The 18,378-nt window shown below is 42.1% G+C and overlaps 1 protein-coding gene across 2 annotated transcripts in view; it reads right to left on the reverse strand.

Moving 5' to 3' along the window:
• GARS1 (glycyl-tRNA synthetase 1) overlaps positions 1-12,792 on the reverse strand; it is a 34,807-nt gene extending 22,015 nt beyond the window's left edge. The window contains exons 1-8 of one of the 2 annotated variants that reach the window (XM_036327708.1): positions 12,548-12,792; positions 8,319-8,420; positions 7,242-7,344; positions 6,450-6,591; positions 4,932-5,020; positions 4,465-4,541; positions 2,886-3,031; positions 711-860 (exon numbers count right to left, since the gene is read on the reverse strand). In XM_036327708.1, the coding sequence (XP_036183601.1) occupies positions 711-860; positions 2,886-3,031; positions 4,465-4,541; positions 4,932-5,020; positions 6,450-6,591; positions 7,242-7,344; positions 8,319-8,420; positions 12,548-12,769 (1,031 nt within the window). In that variant the 5' untranslated portion in view covers positions 12,770-12,792. The other variant, XM_036327709.1, reaches the window with a different exon arrangement.
• Positions 12,793-18,378: the final 5,586 nt, after the last annotated feature.

Below are 18,378 nucleotides of genomic sequence, written 5' to 3' on the forward strand. Positions count from 1 at the left end.
GTTTTGTTTTTTTACTTCAAAATAAGATATGTGCAGTGTGCACAGGAATTTGTTCATCGTTTTTTTTTTTAAACTATAGTCTGGCCCTCCAACGGTCTGAGGGACAGTGAACTGGCCCCCTGTTTAAAAAGTTTGAGGACCCCTGGGTTAGATAATCAACATCTTGCCATCCTCAAACCACGTGATGTCCCGGCCGGTATGGCTCAGTAGTTAAGCATTGACCCCATGAACCAGGAGGTCACGGTTCGATTCCTGGTCAGGTTACGTGCCCAGGTTTCTGGCTCAATCCCCAGTAGGGGGTGTGCAGGAGGCAGGCGATCAATGATTCTCTCTCATCACTGATGTTTCTATCCCTTTCTCCCTCTCCTTTCCTCTCTCTGAAATCAATTTAAAAAAAATTTTTTTTAATTTGTTTAAAAAAATCACAAACACATGATGAACAAGGGGGAAAGGTCATTTTGGAGCAGGAAAGACACTTAAGACTTAAGTTCCTCACCCTCTCTGCCTTTCCCTTCAGTTCACTTTAGTTACTCACAGTTGCCAGTCATCCCAGAGGTTACATCTGGAGATACAAATGTAAGACATGCTTTTTTGTAGCATAAAAATAATTACATAATCATGAAAGAACGAAGCAGAATAGCCAGTTTTCATGTCCAATTCAATGCCAAGGTCACTTACTAATTTTACCAGAAGAACAATGTGGGCAGTACCTGACTCTGATTAGTCCCGACCGAGGGGAGATCTCATTTCTAAAAGAATTTCCAATCTGGGCAGCAGCAAACGGCAACTTTCCTTGGTTGAATTCCAAAAGTCGTTTGAAATTCAGGAAAATCCCCTGTGCAGTTTCTGGTCTCAAGTACCTGTAAATGTAAATCAATCAGTCGGTTATAAAGAAATTAAGTTTTCCAACAAATCTGAAATTCTAGATGCAAATCCTACAAGTCCTAAGTATACTATTTGCATACAAAGCTGTATGAGCCCTAAAACAAAGTTTTAGAAATAGATCTTTTCCTCGGTAGCAAACATGACCAAGCAAGTATGAGAGAATGAATTAGGTAACTGGTATGGCAATACTACTGCTAGAAATGCCATTTTATGTAACTACTCCAGTGAATCAAATACCACCTCTCTCATAGTGTCCCTAAAACATCTGCTATTCTTCCTGGCCAATCATTTACATGGAGGCAGATGACCATTTCAGATCCTTCTGAAAATCAGACCCATGCCTCAGTATACCCACATATTAAAGCGTAACCGTGGGGCGAAAAACCAGCCCATGTGGGCTACCCTTTCACACTAAAGCTCCCTCATCACAGCATCACATTGAGCCAGGAAGCTTTTGAGGTTGTTCATGTCATGTTCTTCTTTGTGGTACTTTACATTTTCAGCCAGAGGCTTCTCATATTTCTCCATATGCTAGAGATAGAGCCAAGCAAATATACCAGTAGAGCCCCGTCCCTCTTTTGAATTTCACAGAGAATATTCTGTGCAAAACAACTAAGAAAGCATTCTCAACAGCCTGCTTCACAATACATATTTTATGGAAACAACTTTACAATGAAGACAAAAACAATAAAATTCTACCCTCATCTCACTCTCACACACTCAACTCTTTTGATTTTTGTCCTCCTTTCCACATTTCACCCAAACAGCAGTACAGCTACAGTTTATGTGCATGTTTTTAAGTAGGATGTAAAAAATTATGCATTCTTTCATTTATTTTATACTTCTCCAGTTTCTAAATAACTGAAAACGCCTCATATTCAACAGCTGCAGAGTATTCTACCGAAATGTTCTACTTTGTGTCATTTATTTCACCATCCTCAAATTATAGGATAAATAGGTTAGTTCCACTTTTAATTTATACACTCTTGACAAGTATCACTTCCTTTCCGTTTGAATTACTTTCTTAGATAAATTCCTAGGAGTGGGATGACAGGTCAGAGGATATGGCCCATTTTATGACTCTGTGTATGTATTGCCAAAATGAAAGGCTTACCTCTGGCCTCTTTCCACAAAATCCCAAGTCAACCCTGTGTCTTATTAAAGTTATTCTAGTAACATTCTGTCTCAATTAATTTTTATTACTCTTTAGTTTCTACTCCAGAAAACATGATCTATTTAGCTTCATCTTGCAAAAACCTACCCTTCTCTTGCCCTTTAAAATGAGGCCATTAAATAAATAACAAAACAAAAAATATATATATAATAAAATGAGACCATAAGGAAAATATTTGGAGCTATGAAATGGAAATGGACAAGGAATCTGGAAATACAGAGTCTATCTCTGGGTCATACTATGAATGGTCCAGGTTTTCTCTACTCTGTGAAAATCACATCTTTCAAATCAAATCTAAACCTGTGCTGTCCAATGTAGTAGGCCACTAGTCATATCTATTTAAATTTACATTAATTAAAATTGAATAAATCTTAAAATTTCTTTCCTCAGAATCACTAGCCCACTTAAGTGCCCATCAGTGCCACATGGCCACCATACTGGACAGCACAGATTACAAACATTACCATCACTGCAGGCAGGTCTGCTGGACAGTGCTGATCTGGACTGAATGGTTTCTCATCTCCTTCAGCAATAAGTTCAATGACTTCCAAAATCATTCAACTGTCTTTCCTGTACTATGCAGCTATAACTAGAAGGTATGATGATCATATCTTTTATGTTTATTTTCTAGGCCAAAAAAATCAACATATATATTAAAGAATTAGAAGAAATCAAATTTGTCTGTCATAATTTTTCCTTAATATATTTACCTGCACTTTTTATATATCACTTTTCATCATTTTTCCCTCGTGGCTAATACTGATATTTACCTTTTATGATAAGCAATGTTAATAACCTTGATAAATAAACAATAAATGATACGTACCCAGGCATGTTTCCTCCAGGCCCAATGTAGGTCTTGAACATTAAATTAAAAGCTACTGGAGGGGAGAGATCATTTCCAGTAATGGGGGATTTTACATTATAGTTCACAAAAAGATCCCCAAGCTCTTGCTGTCCATAGTTATCAAGCTAAAGAACATGCAAAAAAAAAAAAAATTAGTATATAAGACTGAGGAAAAACCAAGGCATAAGATAAAGTATTATATATTAAACCCCAGCCACCATTAAAACTCATCCAAAATAACCTCCAGATATCCACATAAAACCATAACGAGTTTACACAGATTTCATTTACCAACAGAAAAATGAAGTATCTTTCTGGGAATGATCTAAAACTCAACATTCACCAGTGAGGTTCATTTTTTTGGGTCAACAAAAATGGACACAGAGGAGAAATAAGAGAATTAAATCTGGTTGCTGAATCCATATAATAGGAATAGAGCTCTTCCTACCAGCAAAGGTAAGTCAGTGCCTTTAAAGAAACTGTCATGCTTTGCAAAGCTGAAAAGGAGTCACAGGCACTAACATGGGCTCACGCAAAGGATGGGCCTCCAGCCGGGCATCCACAGGGCCATGTCTAAGGACTAGGCCACTTCCCGCGGGTCCCCAACTTCTCACTGAAAATTACACTGGCAGCTGTATATATATCTGACATGACAAGTCAGAAAACAGACTGCTCCCCTAGAACGTGGATCTGGGAAGAAACAGGAAGTCAGTGCTCAAACTATAAAATATGACTTAACAAATCAACTAATTACTTCCTGCTTCTGTTAAGTTACTTGGAAATAAATGAAACTGTTATGATCAAAGACATGCACACAAAACCTTAGTAACTCTAGCATTCAGATTAGGAAACAGTAATTTAGGGGTAATTAGACATGAGTTTCATATCTTTTTCCTAATAATAATAAGAATAATAAAGTTCATGCCTTTGAGGGGAAAAAAGGAAATAAGAAATAAATGTGTAGCTATAACAATGTCAAAATAAAAGAACTAACAATGAGCTTCAAGCAAGGAATAAGATATACTTCATGAGGACCTAAAATAAATGGCCAGATTAAGATTTTTAATTTAAATGAGGAAGGAGAAAATTTCTCAGCTAATGTTGGAAAGCTAGATAGCACAGAGAAAAATTAGCTCATTAAAAAACAGTTAGGGCAACAGTGGGAAAATACCCAGTAAATTCGCATGAGAAAAAAAGGAAAGGGTTATATTCTCAAGTGATCTGTGACCCACACAAAGGGTAAGAACTACTTCTGATATGGACGGTATTCCCCCACTTGGGAAAAGTCAGAATAGACTTTTTTTTGTCCAAGGAGAGAGAACAAATTTTATGCCTATTTAAACAAACTTGCTGGTTTCGGCTAAAATAAAGGGTTAGCCACAAAAGGTAGATAGAAGAAAATAAAAACGTAATTGGAGATGCTATGAGAGCAGAGGTAAATTTGGCTTGTTTACCACCTCAGCCAGGGTCAGCACATGTGGAATTCAACAGTCATCAAATGCCGGAAGAAAGACAGCACCTACCTGAGGTGCTGTGATAGCGTCTCTCAAGAACTCACCTGAGCCAAGACACTTTCCATCTCTGATTTCTTCTCAGCAGAACACTTCTTATCAGACATCAACTTCTGTAAATGAGCTATAAGACATGTTGATACACGTCAATTTTCAATCAATGGAGAAAAGGGGACAGTGTATTTTTTTTTCTTTTTTGGGGGACAGTGTATTTTTGAGTTTCAATGCTGGATAGGTAAAAAGAATGAATCCAATGATAATGTTCTTCATATGAATCCCTTGGTTGATTTAACAGGGAGTCATGATACTGTCCTGACCCTTTTGCTGACTAAGAGAATTTCTAATTATCTGTATACATATTTTTAAAATAAGGGATTTTATCCTTATTTTATCCTTGTACTTTAGCCTTTGTATATTATGCACCCTCCCCCCAAAATTTTAATAGAAAAAAATGAGAAAGGTTTCATCTAAACCCTTTGTTTTGATCAATCCTACTTGAGATGAAGAACCATACCTTTTAATAGATGGTCAGCACGAAAACACTCTCCATTTTTTACATCTTTCACCATGAAGTCAGCAAATTTGTCTACATGGCCAGAAGTCCTAAAGTAACAAATGCCAAGCCCATTTGTCATTTTCATACAAATTAACACATAGCTTTTACCTGCAAGACAATCCCCCTTCCAGATGTTTATCCATAGTTTGTATTTGTGAATCTGATGGACGCTGCCACATCTATAGTGATGCATTCATGGTGGATGATAATGTATGCCAGAGAAAATTCTTTCTTCCGGCAGGGAAAAAGACATCATCTAGACTACACTTGTTCACAAGTTGTCAGAACGTCTGTGCTACTTTGCAGAACCAATTAACCCACACCTATCCTATTATTAGTAGTAATACAAGCAAAGGCCAAACCACAGCAAACATGGCTAGCCAAGAACTCTTATCTCATCTACATAATAAAAGAGTAGTATGCAAATTGTCCCCTCGACCTGGAGTTTGTCTGGGAGTTTGACCAGGGGGCGGGGCCAGCCAGGGGAAGGCAGGGAGTAGTACCCGGCCAGCAGCAGGCAGCCACTAGGGACCCTACCAATGCACAGATTTCGTGCACTGGGCCTCTAGTTATAGATAATGAACCTTGGTTCTCTGCCCCTGAAAACTGCATGGACAGGTATTATCTCTACACAGTTCCCATTAGTGGAGCAAGTAGCTCAACCTATTAAAGTATACGTTCTCCTGATCTTTTAGATCCGTCATCTTGTCTTAATTGGCTGAAATTATTAAGAGAAAGCAGGGGTCGGAAGTGGGGAGGAGGGGTGTCAATGGGGGAATAAGGGGACATCTGTAATCTTTCAACAATAAAGATAAATTAAAAAAATAAAAAGAGAAAGCTAAGGGATGCAAACGGCAAAATTAAATGAAGTGATATACAAAATGGTAAGAATTCCTCTTTCAGTTTTATATTCAAAACATCCTGCTCTGCTTTCAAAAATATTGGTAGGAATACTCTAAATTTCTGCATTGAAACTTCAATACAAATAGTAGTATTTGATTAAAAATGTATATACACCTTTGCCCAGAATTTCTAAGAATTTATACTAAGGAAATAATCAGGGATATACACAAAAATTCATCTATCAGCATGTTTAATGCAGTAAAAAATTAGAAACTACTTAATTGCCTACAATGTGGACTAGCTAAATAGAGCATGGCACACCCATAAAACAGCACACTATGCTGTTATTAGAAATGCTTTAGAAAACTAATGACAGAAGTCAATGTTCACCTATGTTACATGAAAACAGCAGTGCGCTACCAACACGGATACCCTGTATAGAGACTTAAGAGAAAAAAGACAGAAAAGATAACTACAATGATCTTAACATAACTATCTGTAAATAGCAGGTGAATATTTTCTGGGGGGTTTTTCCTAGATTTTTATAAATGAACATGGGTAGCTTTTTATAAGCAGAAAAAGTTCTTAAATATGCATATTAAAGAATTTCAGCCCTTAAACTATCAAACTTACTTTAGAACTGGCTCAGGGGTGAGCATGGTGCAGTCAATTTCTAGGATCTGTTCTTCTTGGATAAAGTGCTGCCTCCAGGTCTGAATAATGTTGTTCTTCAAAGCACAGCCAACTGGCCCAAAGTCATACAGGCCACTCACACCTGCAAAAGATGAACAAGGGAAACATGGTCACTCTGAACAAGGGAAGGCAAGGAGACAGGGGACACGGAGACCTGTCAGACTTCACATACGCCCTAGAAATGTGTTCAAGTCCACATTTGAATTCCTCAGTACCAAGATCCTTCCCTCCACTAGCGGACAGAGGTAAAATTAAAAAGCTCCTACTCATTTACTATTTTCAAATTAAGAATTTCAAGTAGAATTAACAAAAACACTAAAAGCAAAAGAAATTCGTCCACATTCAAGAGCAGAATGAAAAAAAAAAATTATAGTTTTCTGCCACAGAAATTAGACAATAAGTTCTTGTTTCAACTGATAATAATAATTTTAGCACCCAATTCTCTAATTTATTCTTAGGAATCTGAGCCACTATATAAACCTCACGAAGTTAAACATTTAGAGATCTGTTTAGCCAAACTTGAATCTAGTCTTCAAGAATAAGGAGGGCAGAGGGAAATAAAAACAGGTTTTACATCAAATGGTTGACGCTAAACAAACGAAAGCAAAATATCTATCCATTGCTTTCGGTGACCTCATACAAGTAGGTGTCAACTGGCAAGCCAGTTTTTATTTAAGAACAATATTAAAGCCACGAACAGCACACCTGTTCTTTCTATCACTAGTCCCCTACCTCCATAAATAGCAAAAGCTTGATCGTAGAAAAACCTCCTCTTCAGGGTATCTTCCATTTTTGCTCTGTCTACAATGTCATCTTTGGGCTGTAATGCCAGCTCCTATAGGGATTTTTAATAGAAAACGTGATTAGAGAGAGGGATGCGTAGTAATATGAATTTACACATGTGAATTTGGTTTATTCCTCAGCAAAATTCAATATAAAATTTATCAGACAAGATTTTGATGCCCTTAAAAAATAAGAAACCTTGGGGTTCCCCCCCCCTTTAAGTTACAGAAAAGATACCTTTACTTAATTATTTAGGAAAATATGTGATCATTTCCAAGACTACAAGACTAAGCTTACTTAGGTGCAAATACTGATAAATAATATCTAAATTTGTAATGGATCACAGTAGCAAAATAGTGACTTCAAACTCCACACTACTTCTGTTTGGTGATGGGAAATTTATCGTTAGAAAGATTTGGGAGCAGGTATCAGATAGAGAGGCCCTTTCCTTAAAAGAAAAAACAGAAATGTCAACACAAAACCATCTTCCCAGGCACAGGAGATCCCATAAGGAAGAGAAGCACTATGCCTTCCAGGGAAAGTCACTGGGCATGTTGAGTCTAGGACAGCCGTGGGCACACTACGGCCCGCGGGCCGGATCCGGCCCGTTTGAAATGAATAAAACTAATAAAAAAAAAGACCGTACCCTTTTATGTAATGATGTTTACTTTGAATTTATATTAGTTCACACAAACACTCCGTCCATGCTTTTGTTCCGGCCCTCCGGTCCAGTTTAAGAACCCATTGTGGCCCTCAAGTCAAAACGTTTGCCCACCCCTGGTCGAGGATATGGGCGAAGGGGTAGGTCAGGGCTCAGAGGGCTTCAAAGAAAAGGTGAGATTTTGAGTTGCACCCTGAAAGGATGAGACGGGGTAGAGGAGGAGAGGAAGGCATCCAGGTAAATAGAGATAAAGCAAATGGGACTTGCTATGAAACTTTTCTAGGTCTTTCCTACCCACAGAGATTAAATAAAGATGAACAATCCTATACCTACTTACGTTCCTGTTTTAGAGTCTCGTGGCTCACCTTTGCTTCCAGAACCCTCTTCCGGGCTTTGAGCTCAGCTACCGCTTTGTCTACATCAACTTGGGGTGCTTTATCTTCTTTCAGTTTTCGCACAAGATCTCCCTAGCCAACAGAGAGAATTCACATTCAGGATTGGTTTCAGAAATCAAGAAAAGTTAGGAATGTGTTTTTGAGCATGCCTTTTAAAAGTATCTGTTTAAGAATAAGGCCATTCAAATGTCTAGTATGTGAGAGGTCATTAAGAATAACTGAAAGTCTTTGCCCTCGGCATTTATAACCCAGCAGGATATACAAACGGGGTTTACAGTGGTTATTACTATTGTTTTAGGGGAAAGAAAAAATACAGGTGGAAAGCGAGGAGAGAAAAGCATTGATAAAAGGAAGGAAAGAGCAAGATTAGTATAGAGAACACAGAAGAACCAAAAAATAGACCATTCCCTCCTTGAATCTCTCTCCTCTCTACTTACAAAAAAATGACTGTCTTCGTCCCTTGCAGGATAGTAATGGAATTCCAAAGTATCCGGTGTAAAAGGGGGCGCGGGGTCTCAAAGTTCAGAGCCGTTGAACTAGCTCCACCCTGACCTCTCTAGCCACCTTCTCACGTTATCTCAGCTTCTTTATTACACATACAATATCTGAAGTCACCCTATCATGCAGTGGCTTACTTACATACATGCATTTTATCTGTCCCTGTCTCAAGAGAGGAATTTTAGCGCATCAATTCTGGCACTCAAATATTTGTTGACTGATATCACAACCTAAACCTAACACAGTGCCAAGCACTTAAAATTCAGTAAATATCATTAATTTACTCTTTATTCGGTGTCCTTTTTCCTTCCTCTACTTGTAGAGCAGCTGTCTCGTAAATGCTCACTAACAGTGCTTTTGGATGGGGATAAGAACGTGTGAGAACCTTTGTTCTGAAAAGAGGCTGGGAAGTAGTAATTCTCATCGAATGCCTTGAACTTGGTAAAGTATCTCCCACTCTGTGTCAAGTACTGCCGCTCCCACACATCCCACCTTTTTCCTTTGGAGCTTCGTGGTTGGAGAGAGGGCAAAGGGAAAGGACACCACAAGTGAAGGTAAAGGCAGGAAGTATTTAAAATTAACTTCCTGAATCACTTTTAAAATCATGATTTATAATGATCCAATCCTGAAAACAAAAGAATTGGAGGTGATCTAAATATGAATGAAAGTACTTAAGGATCCCTAATTTCTAATTATTTTTCTTCTCGTCTTCACAACCCAACTCTGTGTGTGTGTGTATGTGTGTTGAATGAAACTGATGTGAAATGTCATCTACATTAACCTTAAGAAACATCAAGTAGAAGCTTAGTTCCTGGGTAAATTCTTACCTAAAGACATATATTTGAAATAACAGCCTATGATTATAAAGCAAAATAGTTATTAGATGAGAAATCATACCACAGGATCAATATATCATGATGCATATTCAGCTGGCCAAGAAAACAACAACAAAAACCTCACCTTTGTAAGGTGTTTGGTTTTATACAGGAGGGTTCTTGTTAAGATTAATGAGTTCGTCTCAGATTTCCAAATGTTCTCCAGCTATTGACAACAATGTCATAAACTTTTCATGTGCCCACTGCGGCTCAAGCAAGAGCTTTTAATGGGCACTCCTGGTTCAGAAAACCAAAAGGCCGAGGGCTCTTCATCCTAAGTCTTCTTACTACTGCTAAGATCTGGATTTTAGCTGTCCTCCCAATTACAATAAAAGAAAAATATGAAACACTGAAATACAAGTAATGTTACTCACACATCTATTCTGATCCCAAACAAGACACTCCAGGACAGAGTTTTCATAATACATGGTTAAAAAAAAGGTATTGCCCTAACCGGTTTGGCTCAGTGGATAGAGCATTGGCCTGCGGACTGAAGGGTCCCAGGTTGGATTCCGGTCAAGGGCATGTACCTGGGTTGCGGGCACATCCCTAGCAGGGAGTGTGCAGAAGGCAGCTGAGCAATGATTCTCTCTCATCGATGTTTCTAACTCTCTATCCCTCTCCCTTCCTCTCTGTAAAAAATCAATAAAATATATTTTTTTTTAAATGTATTAGATATTTTTTCAAAGTTAAACCTACTAAATATAAAAGATGAGCTATGGTTTGTCATTTTTGTATTAAAATATCCTTTCTTCCTTATTTGGTGAAATAAAAACTAGGCCACCCTATGCTAATTCTTAATTTAAAAAAATATTCAATTGGGCACCCTTCATTAAAAAAACAAATGCATTTTTCTTGGTGTTCTGAAACCCTCTTAGGAGTTCCAGAACTAATTCTCCAATAAGCAACTAAGAATATGACACAGGAAAATGCATTCGGTCAAACAAACCTAACCTCCAAAAAGCAACAGCATCCACATAGCCTAGCAGATTTGCAAGTTTATATGAAACATGTAATTATATGAAACACATCCCACTAACAAGACTAGCTGTTAAGCACCTTGAAATCCCCAAGGATGTCTCCAATTGCACAAACTTCACAATGTAAAATATAGAGATGTGATGTGTGCCTCATTTCATCGTAAGCAAAAAAAAAGGGGGGGGGGATGATGGGGGTAGTGAGTATATGATCTTTAAATCCCCTTCCAACTGACACGACACTAGAATCAGTGTGATTCAAAGTTTCAGGTAGTTAACTCATATGTGTGGTCCTGGAAAACTAGATAAAGAATCTAACCTAACTTACACAAACTAACTTACATATCAAAAAATACCTAAACAAAAGAATTAACCAAGCCAACATAAACAATATGCGATAGTATAGTAATGGCATGGGAACCCATCAAAGTGTACTTAACTGCTTCCACAGTATCACTGCAGACAGACAATTCGCACTGCAGTTCCAGGCTAACGTGGCAGAGGGAGGGGTTTGGGAACGTGTTTTTTTTTTTTTTTTTTTAAATTTAGATGCATTCTCCCTTCTAAAGTGAAGGATATGAAACAAAAATTGAGAGTTACTGGAATGACAAAGGAACCACACCTAATATGATCTGGGGACAGTGGGTACAGGGAGATGGAAAATAACCATTCTGATACCAATAATGAAGGAGAAAAAAATTAAGCCCATAGTGAAACTGCAACATAAAACACTACTGAATGAGTCAGGCTCACACTAGCAAGAAGCAGAGATTGTCAAGTGGCAGGATTTGCTGAATCTGTAGCAGCTCTGCCCCCAATGAATTATTTCAGAGCGAGGGTGCCACCCTCCACAGATTGCATCAGGCGCCGCTCGTGCAGGACAAGCCCGTGTCTGTTGTTTACTACAAGGTCATCGATCCCAAGCTTTGGGCTCTACCTGACTGGGTGTGCGAATGCATCTGAAATAACCTCTTCCTTGTCATCTCTTAAGTTCTAACGCCCATGCACTGCCGAGGAAACGCAGGCCTGTACAGATCGCCAAGTCCTCCAGCGCACGAAACCCCCCTCCCTCTGGCAAAATCAAGTTTCAAATGTTCCATTCGGAGGGCTGGCTTCACCCAGTCACTCAGCAACATTTAGTTCCCCAGCTTCACGGTCGGCAAGGGCCCGCTCATTCCACATGGCCCTTTCGGGACCCAGAAAAGAGGGCAGGAAAGTGAAGGACGAAGAACTCACATCGTTATTAGAAAGGGGCCCGTTCAACATCTCCCCACACCCGCGTTTCAACTGTTGTTTTTTTAAAATTATTATTTTATTTTCTCAGCCTGCCAGCAATGAATGCAGGAGATGTCAAGGGGGACACACTACCCGAAGCATGCTGGAGATTAAAAAACAGAGTCCGGCCGTAGGAAGACAGGACCGGCAGCTCTAGCTGACCAGGCAGCTCGCCACCCGGGTGCACGAAGGACACAGGCGAGACTGGAAAACTGAAGCTGAGGGTCCTGAGCTAGGACAGGAGGGGAGCCCAGGGTCACGGATCCAGCGCCGCCGCAGAGAGAGGAGGCGCGGGCAGTGACAGGGACTGGGGAAGGGGGCCAGATCGCGGGCGGAGGGACGCAGAAGGTCCGCGGGGACCAAGAGGAGGGAAGGACGGAGGTCCTCGGGAGGGAAGGTGGCCGACGCACGCGGGGACCTGGTCCAAAGAGGGGGAGGCGAAGGAGGTGCCAGGAAACCCAGGGCTTCCAGAGAGGGGTAACCGGCGAGGGGCACGGATGCCCGGGGAGGAGAGAGCCGGGAGGGAAGGGGAGAGAGCGCGGGGGGCTGCGGGGAAGGCGCGGAATGCCGGTACCTGCTGGCGCACGGCTAGCCGGAGAGGTGCCAGCACCTCCTCATCCCCGGCGCCGTCCATGCTGCTCCGGGAGGCGGCCGCGGGGAACGAGGGCAGGCCGGGGGCGCGCGTGCCGAGGGGCCGGCGGGGCGGGGGCGGGGGCCGGGCCGGGAGCCGGGGCGGCAGCGGCAGCAGCAGAGCGGCGCGGGCGGCTCTAAGCAGCGCCGGGCGCGGACAGGGCATGGGCCGGCGGGCCTGGGCGCGGCGGCGGAAGCGGCGCGCGCGGCGGGGCCGGGAGCATGATGAAATCGCCGCGTAAACGCCGCGGCGCGCGCAGCCGCACTTTCCACACGCAGGCGCGGCGCCGGGTCGCCGCCGGCAGATTCGACACAGCAGCCCGGAAGGACCCGGGATCCTTCAGCCCCGAGCGGGCGGGGGTCCACTCGGGGCGTCGGGAGAGCCGGGAGGACTGGGTAGCCTCCGGCGAACATATGTGCACAGGAATGCGTCAGGCCACCCCAAGAGGGTGGACACCCGAGGACGCAGTCCGTCCGAGACGCGCAGAAGGAAAGTCCCGCGTGTACACCGGCATTGGCCCTCGCGCTGACCCGCGGGAAAACACACGCTGCGTCTCATCTCTCGCCCCCCGGGCTTTCCAGGGTCGTCAAACATCAAGTCACGTAGGGACTTAGATTCAGTGCTGCCCGAGCTCAGAGGAGGAAGCAGGCTAGAGAGGTAGGTGCCTCGCCCATGTCAAGACAACGCTGGGGGAGAGGGAGGAGGAGCGTCGGGCTTTTGGGAGGTCGGTACTCTTCAGCGCGAGCAGGATTTGAACCAGCACAGATGAGGAAAGGCGAGGGGCGGAGAGGTGATAGGCTGGGGAACAGGACAACGCAGGGGTGTGGCGACGAGCATCGTGGAGCGCGGGACGCCTGCGTGGCCTGGCATCGGCTGACCTGCCGCCCGCGATTAGGCCACTGCCCTGCGATGCCTCGCTCCCTTCCTCCTGCCCCAGGGGTGGGCTGGCCAGCCAGGAAAGCTGAATTCCCTCTGCATAGAGGGACTACAAAAGTAATGTGTTGGGCTAATTTCGATTTTTCTTCATTTTATTTTTCCAGTTTTTCCTGTACTCTCTCTTCTAGGAGGCATTTTATTGTTTTGAAATGCCTGGCAATTGTTTGGTGACAGTTTTCATCTGCTCTTCGGCAGCATTTTCCTTTTTAAAATATTTTTATGCCATACACACACACACACACACACACACACACACATTTGATTTGAGAGGAGAGAGAGAAACATTGATGAAAGAGAATCATTGATTGGCTGCCTCCTGCATGCCCCACGATGGGGATCAAGTCCACAACCTGGGCATGTGCCTGACGGGAAATTGATCCCTGACTTCCTGGTTCATAGGTCCATGCTCAACCACTGAGCCACGTGGGCTGGGCTATGCAATTCCTTTTTTAAATTAAATTTCTTGGGGTGACATTGTACAGCAGCATTTTCCTGGTGATGATTCCGCACCTGCCACATGCTTTGCCTGTCCCTTTCCTAAGCTTATATATTTACTACTATATGTAAGAGAGGTCCTTATACTTTAGAGATCCTTTGAGGCTTCCTTTCTGATGACTTATCTTTGAGTGAGTGGCGTTTTTCCTGGACCAGCTCTTTGCTGAAGCGTCACACTCAATTTGAAGATCAAAGGAACCAAATGATAGCACAGCTCAGTGTAAGCACTGTTAACCCTACACTCCTTATCATGGGAAAACGCAGCCGCCCTGTCCACCATGGGTTTCAAATTAAAATATGATCCATCTGTGGAAACGTCTATTCCTTTTTTACCATCTATTCATATACTCTAGGTCCTTCTGGCCCTTGGGTCTTTGTTTGGCTATTAAAAAGATTTTATCCTGACTTAATGACCCCATCCATATACCCTCCTGCCATGAGTGATGTGGAGTTCAGGTGAAATGCTTTCTGGAAACCTGCCTAAAACCAACTCGACAGTCTAAGGCAGCGGCCGCCAACCTTTCGGACCTCACGGACCACCGGCTGGCGACCGCTGGTCTAAGAGGAACAAAAAACCTTTGTCTCATTGAGAACTCTTTAATAGTAATGTAAAGGGGAGGAAAGAATTCTTGGTCACACTCTGAGGGCTCAGTGATCTTCAGGAAGGCTGTTGGTGTACTGCTGCCACCTGGTGGAAATAATGATTTAGGACACTGTGTCCATCAAGATCAGCTCCCAGACAGACATTCCCTGGGATGGAAGGAGAGATTATTTGGAAAGAAATTAGTAAGGATTTGTAAGTCTTGCATTCTCAGGTAGGGACAAGAGTTATAACTGCTACAAGACTCCCGAATTCTCCCCACATCCTGGTAAAGGCTGGAAAAACTCGGTTATGTATATTTTCCTATACTTACAAGAATGCTTTCTTTTATACTCATAGGTAAAACCTCGATCTCAGGCTAATTCGGGGAGGGGGTGTCCGTTAAAGCTGAAAGTCCATTATATAATAAAATAGGTTTTCCACATGCATATGTTAAAAAATTGGCAAATTAGTTTGCCTGTTATTACCTATGAAGACAGGCTTGTGTAATTAAAATTAAGTCTGTAGAAAAGTTTAATTTCACAGAAGTTTTTCATATGTATTGCTGTAATTTTTTAAAATATATTTTATTGATTTTTTACAGAGAGGAAGGAAGAGGGACAGAGCTAGAAACATCGATGAGAGAGAAACATCGATCAGCTGCCCCCTGCACACTCCCCACTGGGTATGTGCCCGCAACCAAGGTACATGCCCTTGACAGGGATCAAACCTGGGACCCTTGAGTCCACAGGCCGACGCTCTATCCACTGAGCCAAGCCAGTTAGGGCTGTATTGCTGTAATTTTAAGTTTATACTGAGTAAGTCTAGTAAATGTGTGCATTCACTAGTCGCCGTGAATAAACAAGGAAAATCGGTGGTTTTCTTTTGTGCCTCTCTTCCTTTACGTCAAACTCAACCACAGAAATCACACTTGCTATTACCACTAGATCAGACTCCATGTAATGAGCCTTCATCTCGAGTATGAAATCCGGGCCTGCCTGACACCGCCCATGTGGGCAAACTGCTGATGAGAGTGCAGAGCTGAGGATGGCTCAGCCTCACCTTGGAAAAGGATGCCCTGCTGTCAAAATGATTTGCAACAACTATATAGAGACCAGCACATTACTGAGGAAGAGGGGCACACTATCAGAGGAGAGTATGTTAAGAGAAAAATCAATAAGCCTTATATGTATTCTGCAACAAGCATATTGCAAAAAGGGGAAACCCACAGGCTAGCACTGCCCTGGGCTCTCCAAAGGCCCACCAGGAATTGAGTCCCTGTGGAGCTTACCTTCTCTCTGCACTAACTCTGTTTTCGATTTGGGAAAACTGAAACCTCACTGCAAAATGGGTACCTTTTCTACCTTACACAATAGAGGCCATTCATCTATTCATCCTTTCACTCAGTTATGCAATTATTTATCGACTCATTACTGAATGCCTGCTCAGTAATGGGGCAGGTATGTACTATGTGCTGGGAAGAAAAAGATGACTACTCCTCAGTCTTGAGCAGTAGCAAAATGGCCAGCTGACGCGTGGTAAACACCCAATAAATACTTGTTGAATGAATGATAAGTCCTGCCCTCTGTGATCATCCTGGTCTAGTAGGGGAAGGAAGCATGTCAACAAATAAATAAAATTGTTTTAATGAAATAGTAAAGGAATCAAGTATTATAAATATAGAAGACTGTATTTACCTGGAAGTTAGGGGTGGTTTGACAGAGGAGGTAACATTTATTTAATTTTAAATAAGAATTTTCTAGGAAAGTTAAGAAGGAAAAGTCTTTACAGGCAGACCAAAACTACTCACAGTTCCTATTTTTAGCAGGATTCCTTCCATTCTATTCTAGTCCTAATTTGCTAATATAAATATTAACAAATATTTTGCTGGGTTTCAGTCTTTTGAGTTTATCTTTACTTTTGTTCCCTAGGTAATGAGGTCGGCAAAGTTATATGCAAAACAACTCTACAGAACAGATAATTTTTGACAGAGTGGATGAAATTATTTCAAGAAAAAAAGAGGATGTGTTCTCAGTTTCATCCTAAGAAATATTTTAATTCCTCATAATTTCTAAGCCAGATGGAAGAAATTCTTCCTAAAAATGATCTCCCTCGGAGGGAGTCCTAATATAAGGTAACAGAAGATTTGACTTTGGGTGGTGGGCACACGGTGCAATATACAGATCTTGTAACATAGAAACCCACACCTGAAGCCTATATGTCCATGTTGACCAATGTCACCCCAATCAATTTAATAAATATATTTTTTCAATGATCTCCCTGTTACCTCTAAACCTTCCTCTCTGACACCTGGCCAAAAAGCCAGAAAACACCCCTGCTTCCACAATAGATATGGACTACTATTTGCTCACTGGAATTAGTTCAAGACCATCAGATATTGTGCACTCTAAACCAGACTGGCAGTCATCTACTTTGTCCTTATCAATTCATGTAACGATATTCATGTAAATGACCACCCCATCGGTACTTGACACTCCCAAAAATACTGAATATTGAAAACTTCCTAAGCAAATGCTCTCAAGGTTTTATTATTATTTGCATAACTAATTCACTTCATTGTAATGATGAGGTGGTCATAATAATCTGGCCACTCAGTGTATACTGAGGCGATTTTTAATTTCATGACAGCATGGAAAATCCTATTACACGAGAGTAGAACTTGCTAAGCCGACCAATTCCTCCAAATTGGAATTTGGAAAGATTTATCATTTGTAGTGGGAAACATGAATCGATACTGACATGAAAATGTTTTAATGAGCAAGTTGAAACATTTTAAGAAACTACTAGCCTAACAAGAGCCGCCACTGCTACCAGTGCTGCTAATGAGGTACATTTCCACGAAGCCGTCTAACCCGCTCTACAACCCTGTCAACTGCTTTGACAGCCTTAAAGGAAACAAGGAGCAAAGGAAGGATGGGAGAAACTAAGGACCAAGGAGCCAAACCTTTTCCAGTTTGAGAATTTTAGGCTCCATCACACTTGTTTCTCACTCAGCCTTGCAATCAAATCCTTATTTTCACCAGCTTGTAACCATTATTGCATTTAATAGAGGTTGATGGGTGTTTTTATACATAACTGCAGTTTCAACCTGATTATCAGGAATTGAACCAGCAAAGGCAAGCAACATTTCTCGAACAGGCCAGGAAGCCAGGACAAGTGGAATGGGAAAACTGAGACAGGCAGCTGAGCAAACTGGCCTAGCAACTTACTTAAGCAGACACAGGTCACCTCCCTAGAGATAACATCTAGGCCCCAGTTGTATTTTAGCTCCAGGCCCAGACCAAGTAGCAGCAGCAGGAGCAGCTGCAATGACTAACAGTCCCCTGCCCTGGCACTAACCAATCACCAGAGACCTCGACCCTGAAGGAGCACACATGGAAAACTGATGTTCTGCTGAAACCCTCCCGAGACCTGCAAGAAGAAAAAACCCCTCAAGACAAAGGACCCATTGTGTGCTCTCCCTCTGTGCCTTCCCCTGCCCCCTCTGCTTCCCCCCACAGGCATGCACCTCCTAAACTCTGAGACCCCATGAAGACTTGCAACCAGGGGAGCAACAGGCAGCGGCAGCTCATCCCAGGCTAATCCCCTGAATGTGTCTCCAAGGCCTTTTCTCTGACTTCCCAGTGAACTAAAGCAGCCCAGCCTGGGCTCTCCTATTGCTTCTTCTAGTCCAGGCCTTCCCTTGTTTCAGTCCCCAGCTTTAATAAACATACACTCATAGTGACCTGGGCTTGTATTGTGA

Source organism: Myotis myotis, unplaced genomic scaffold (genome assembly GCF_014108235.1).
Source record: "Myotis myotis isolate mMyoMyo1 unplaced genomic scaffold, mMyoMyo1.p scaffold_m19_p_11, whole genome shotgun sequence".
NCBI classification, from domain to species: domain Eukaryota; kingdom Metazoa; phylum Chordata; class Mammalia; order Chiroptera; family Vespertilionidae; genus Myotis; species Myotis myotis.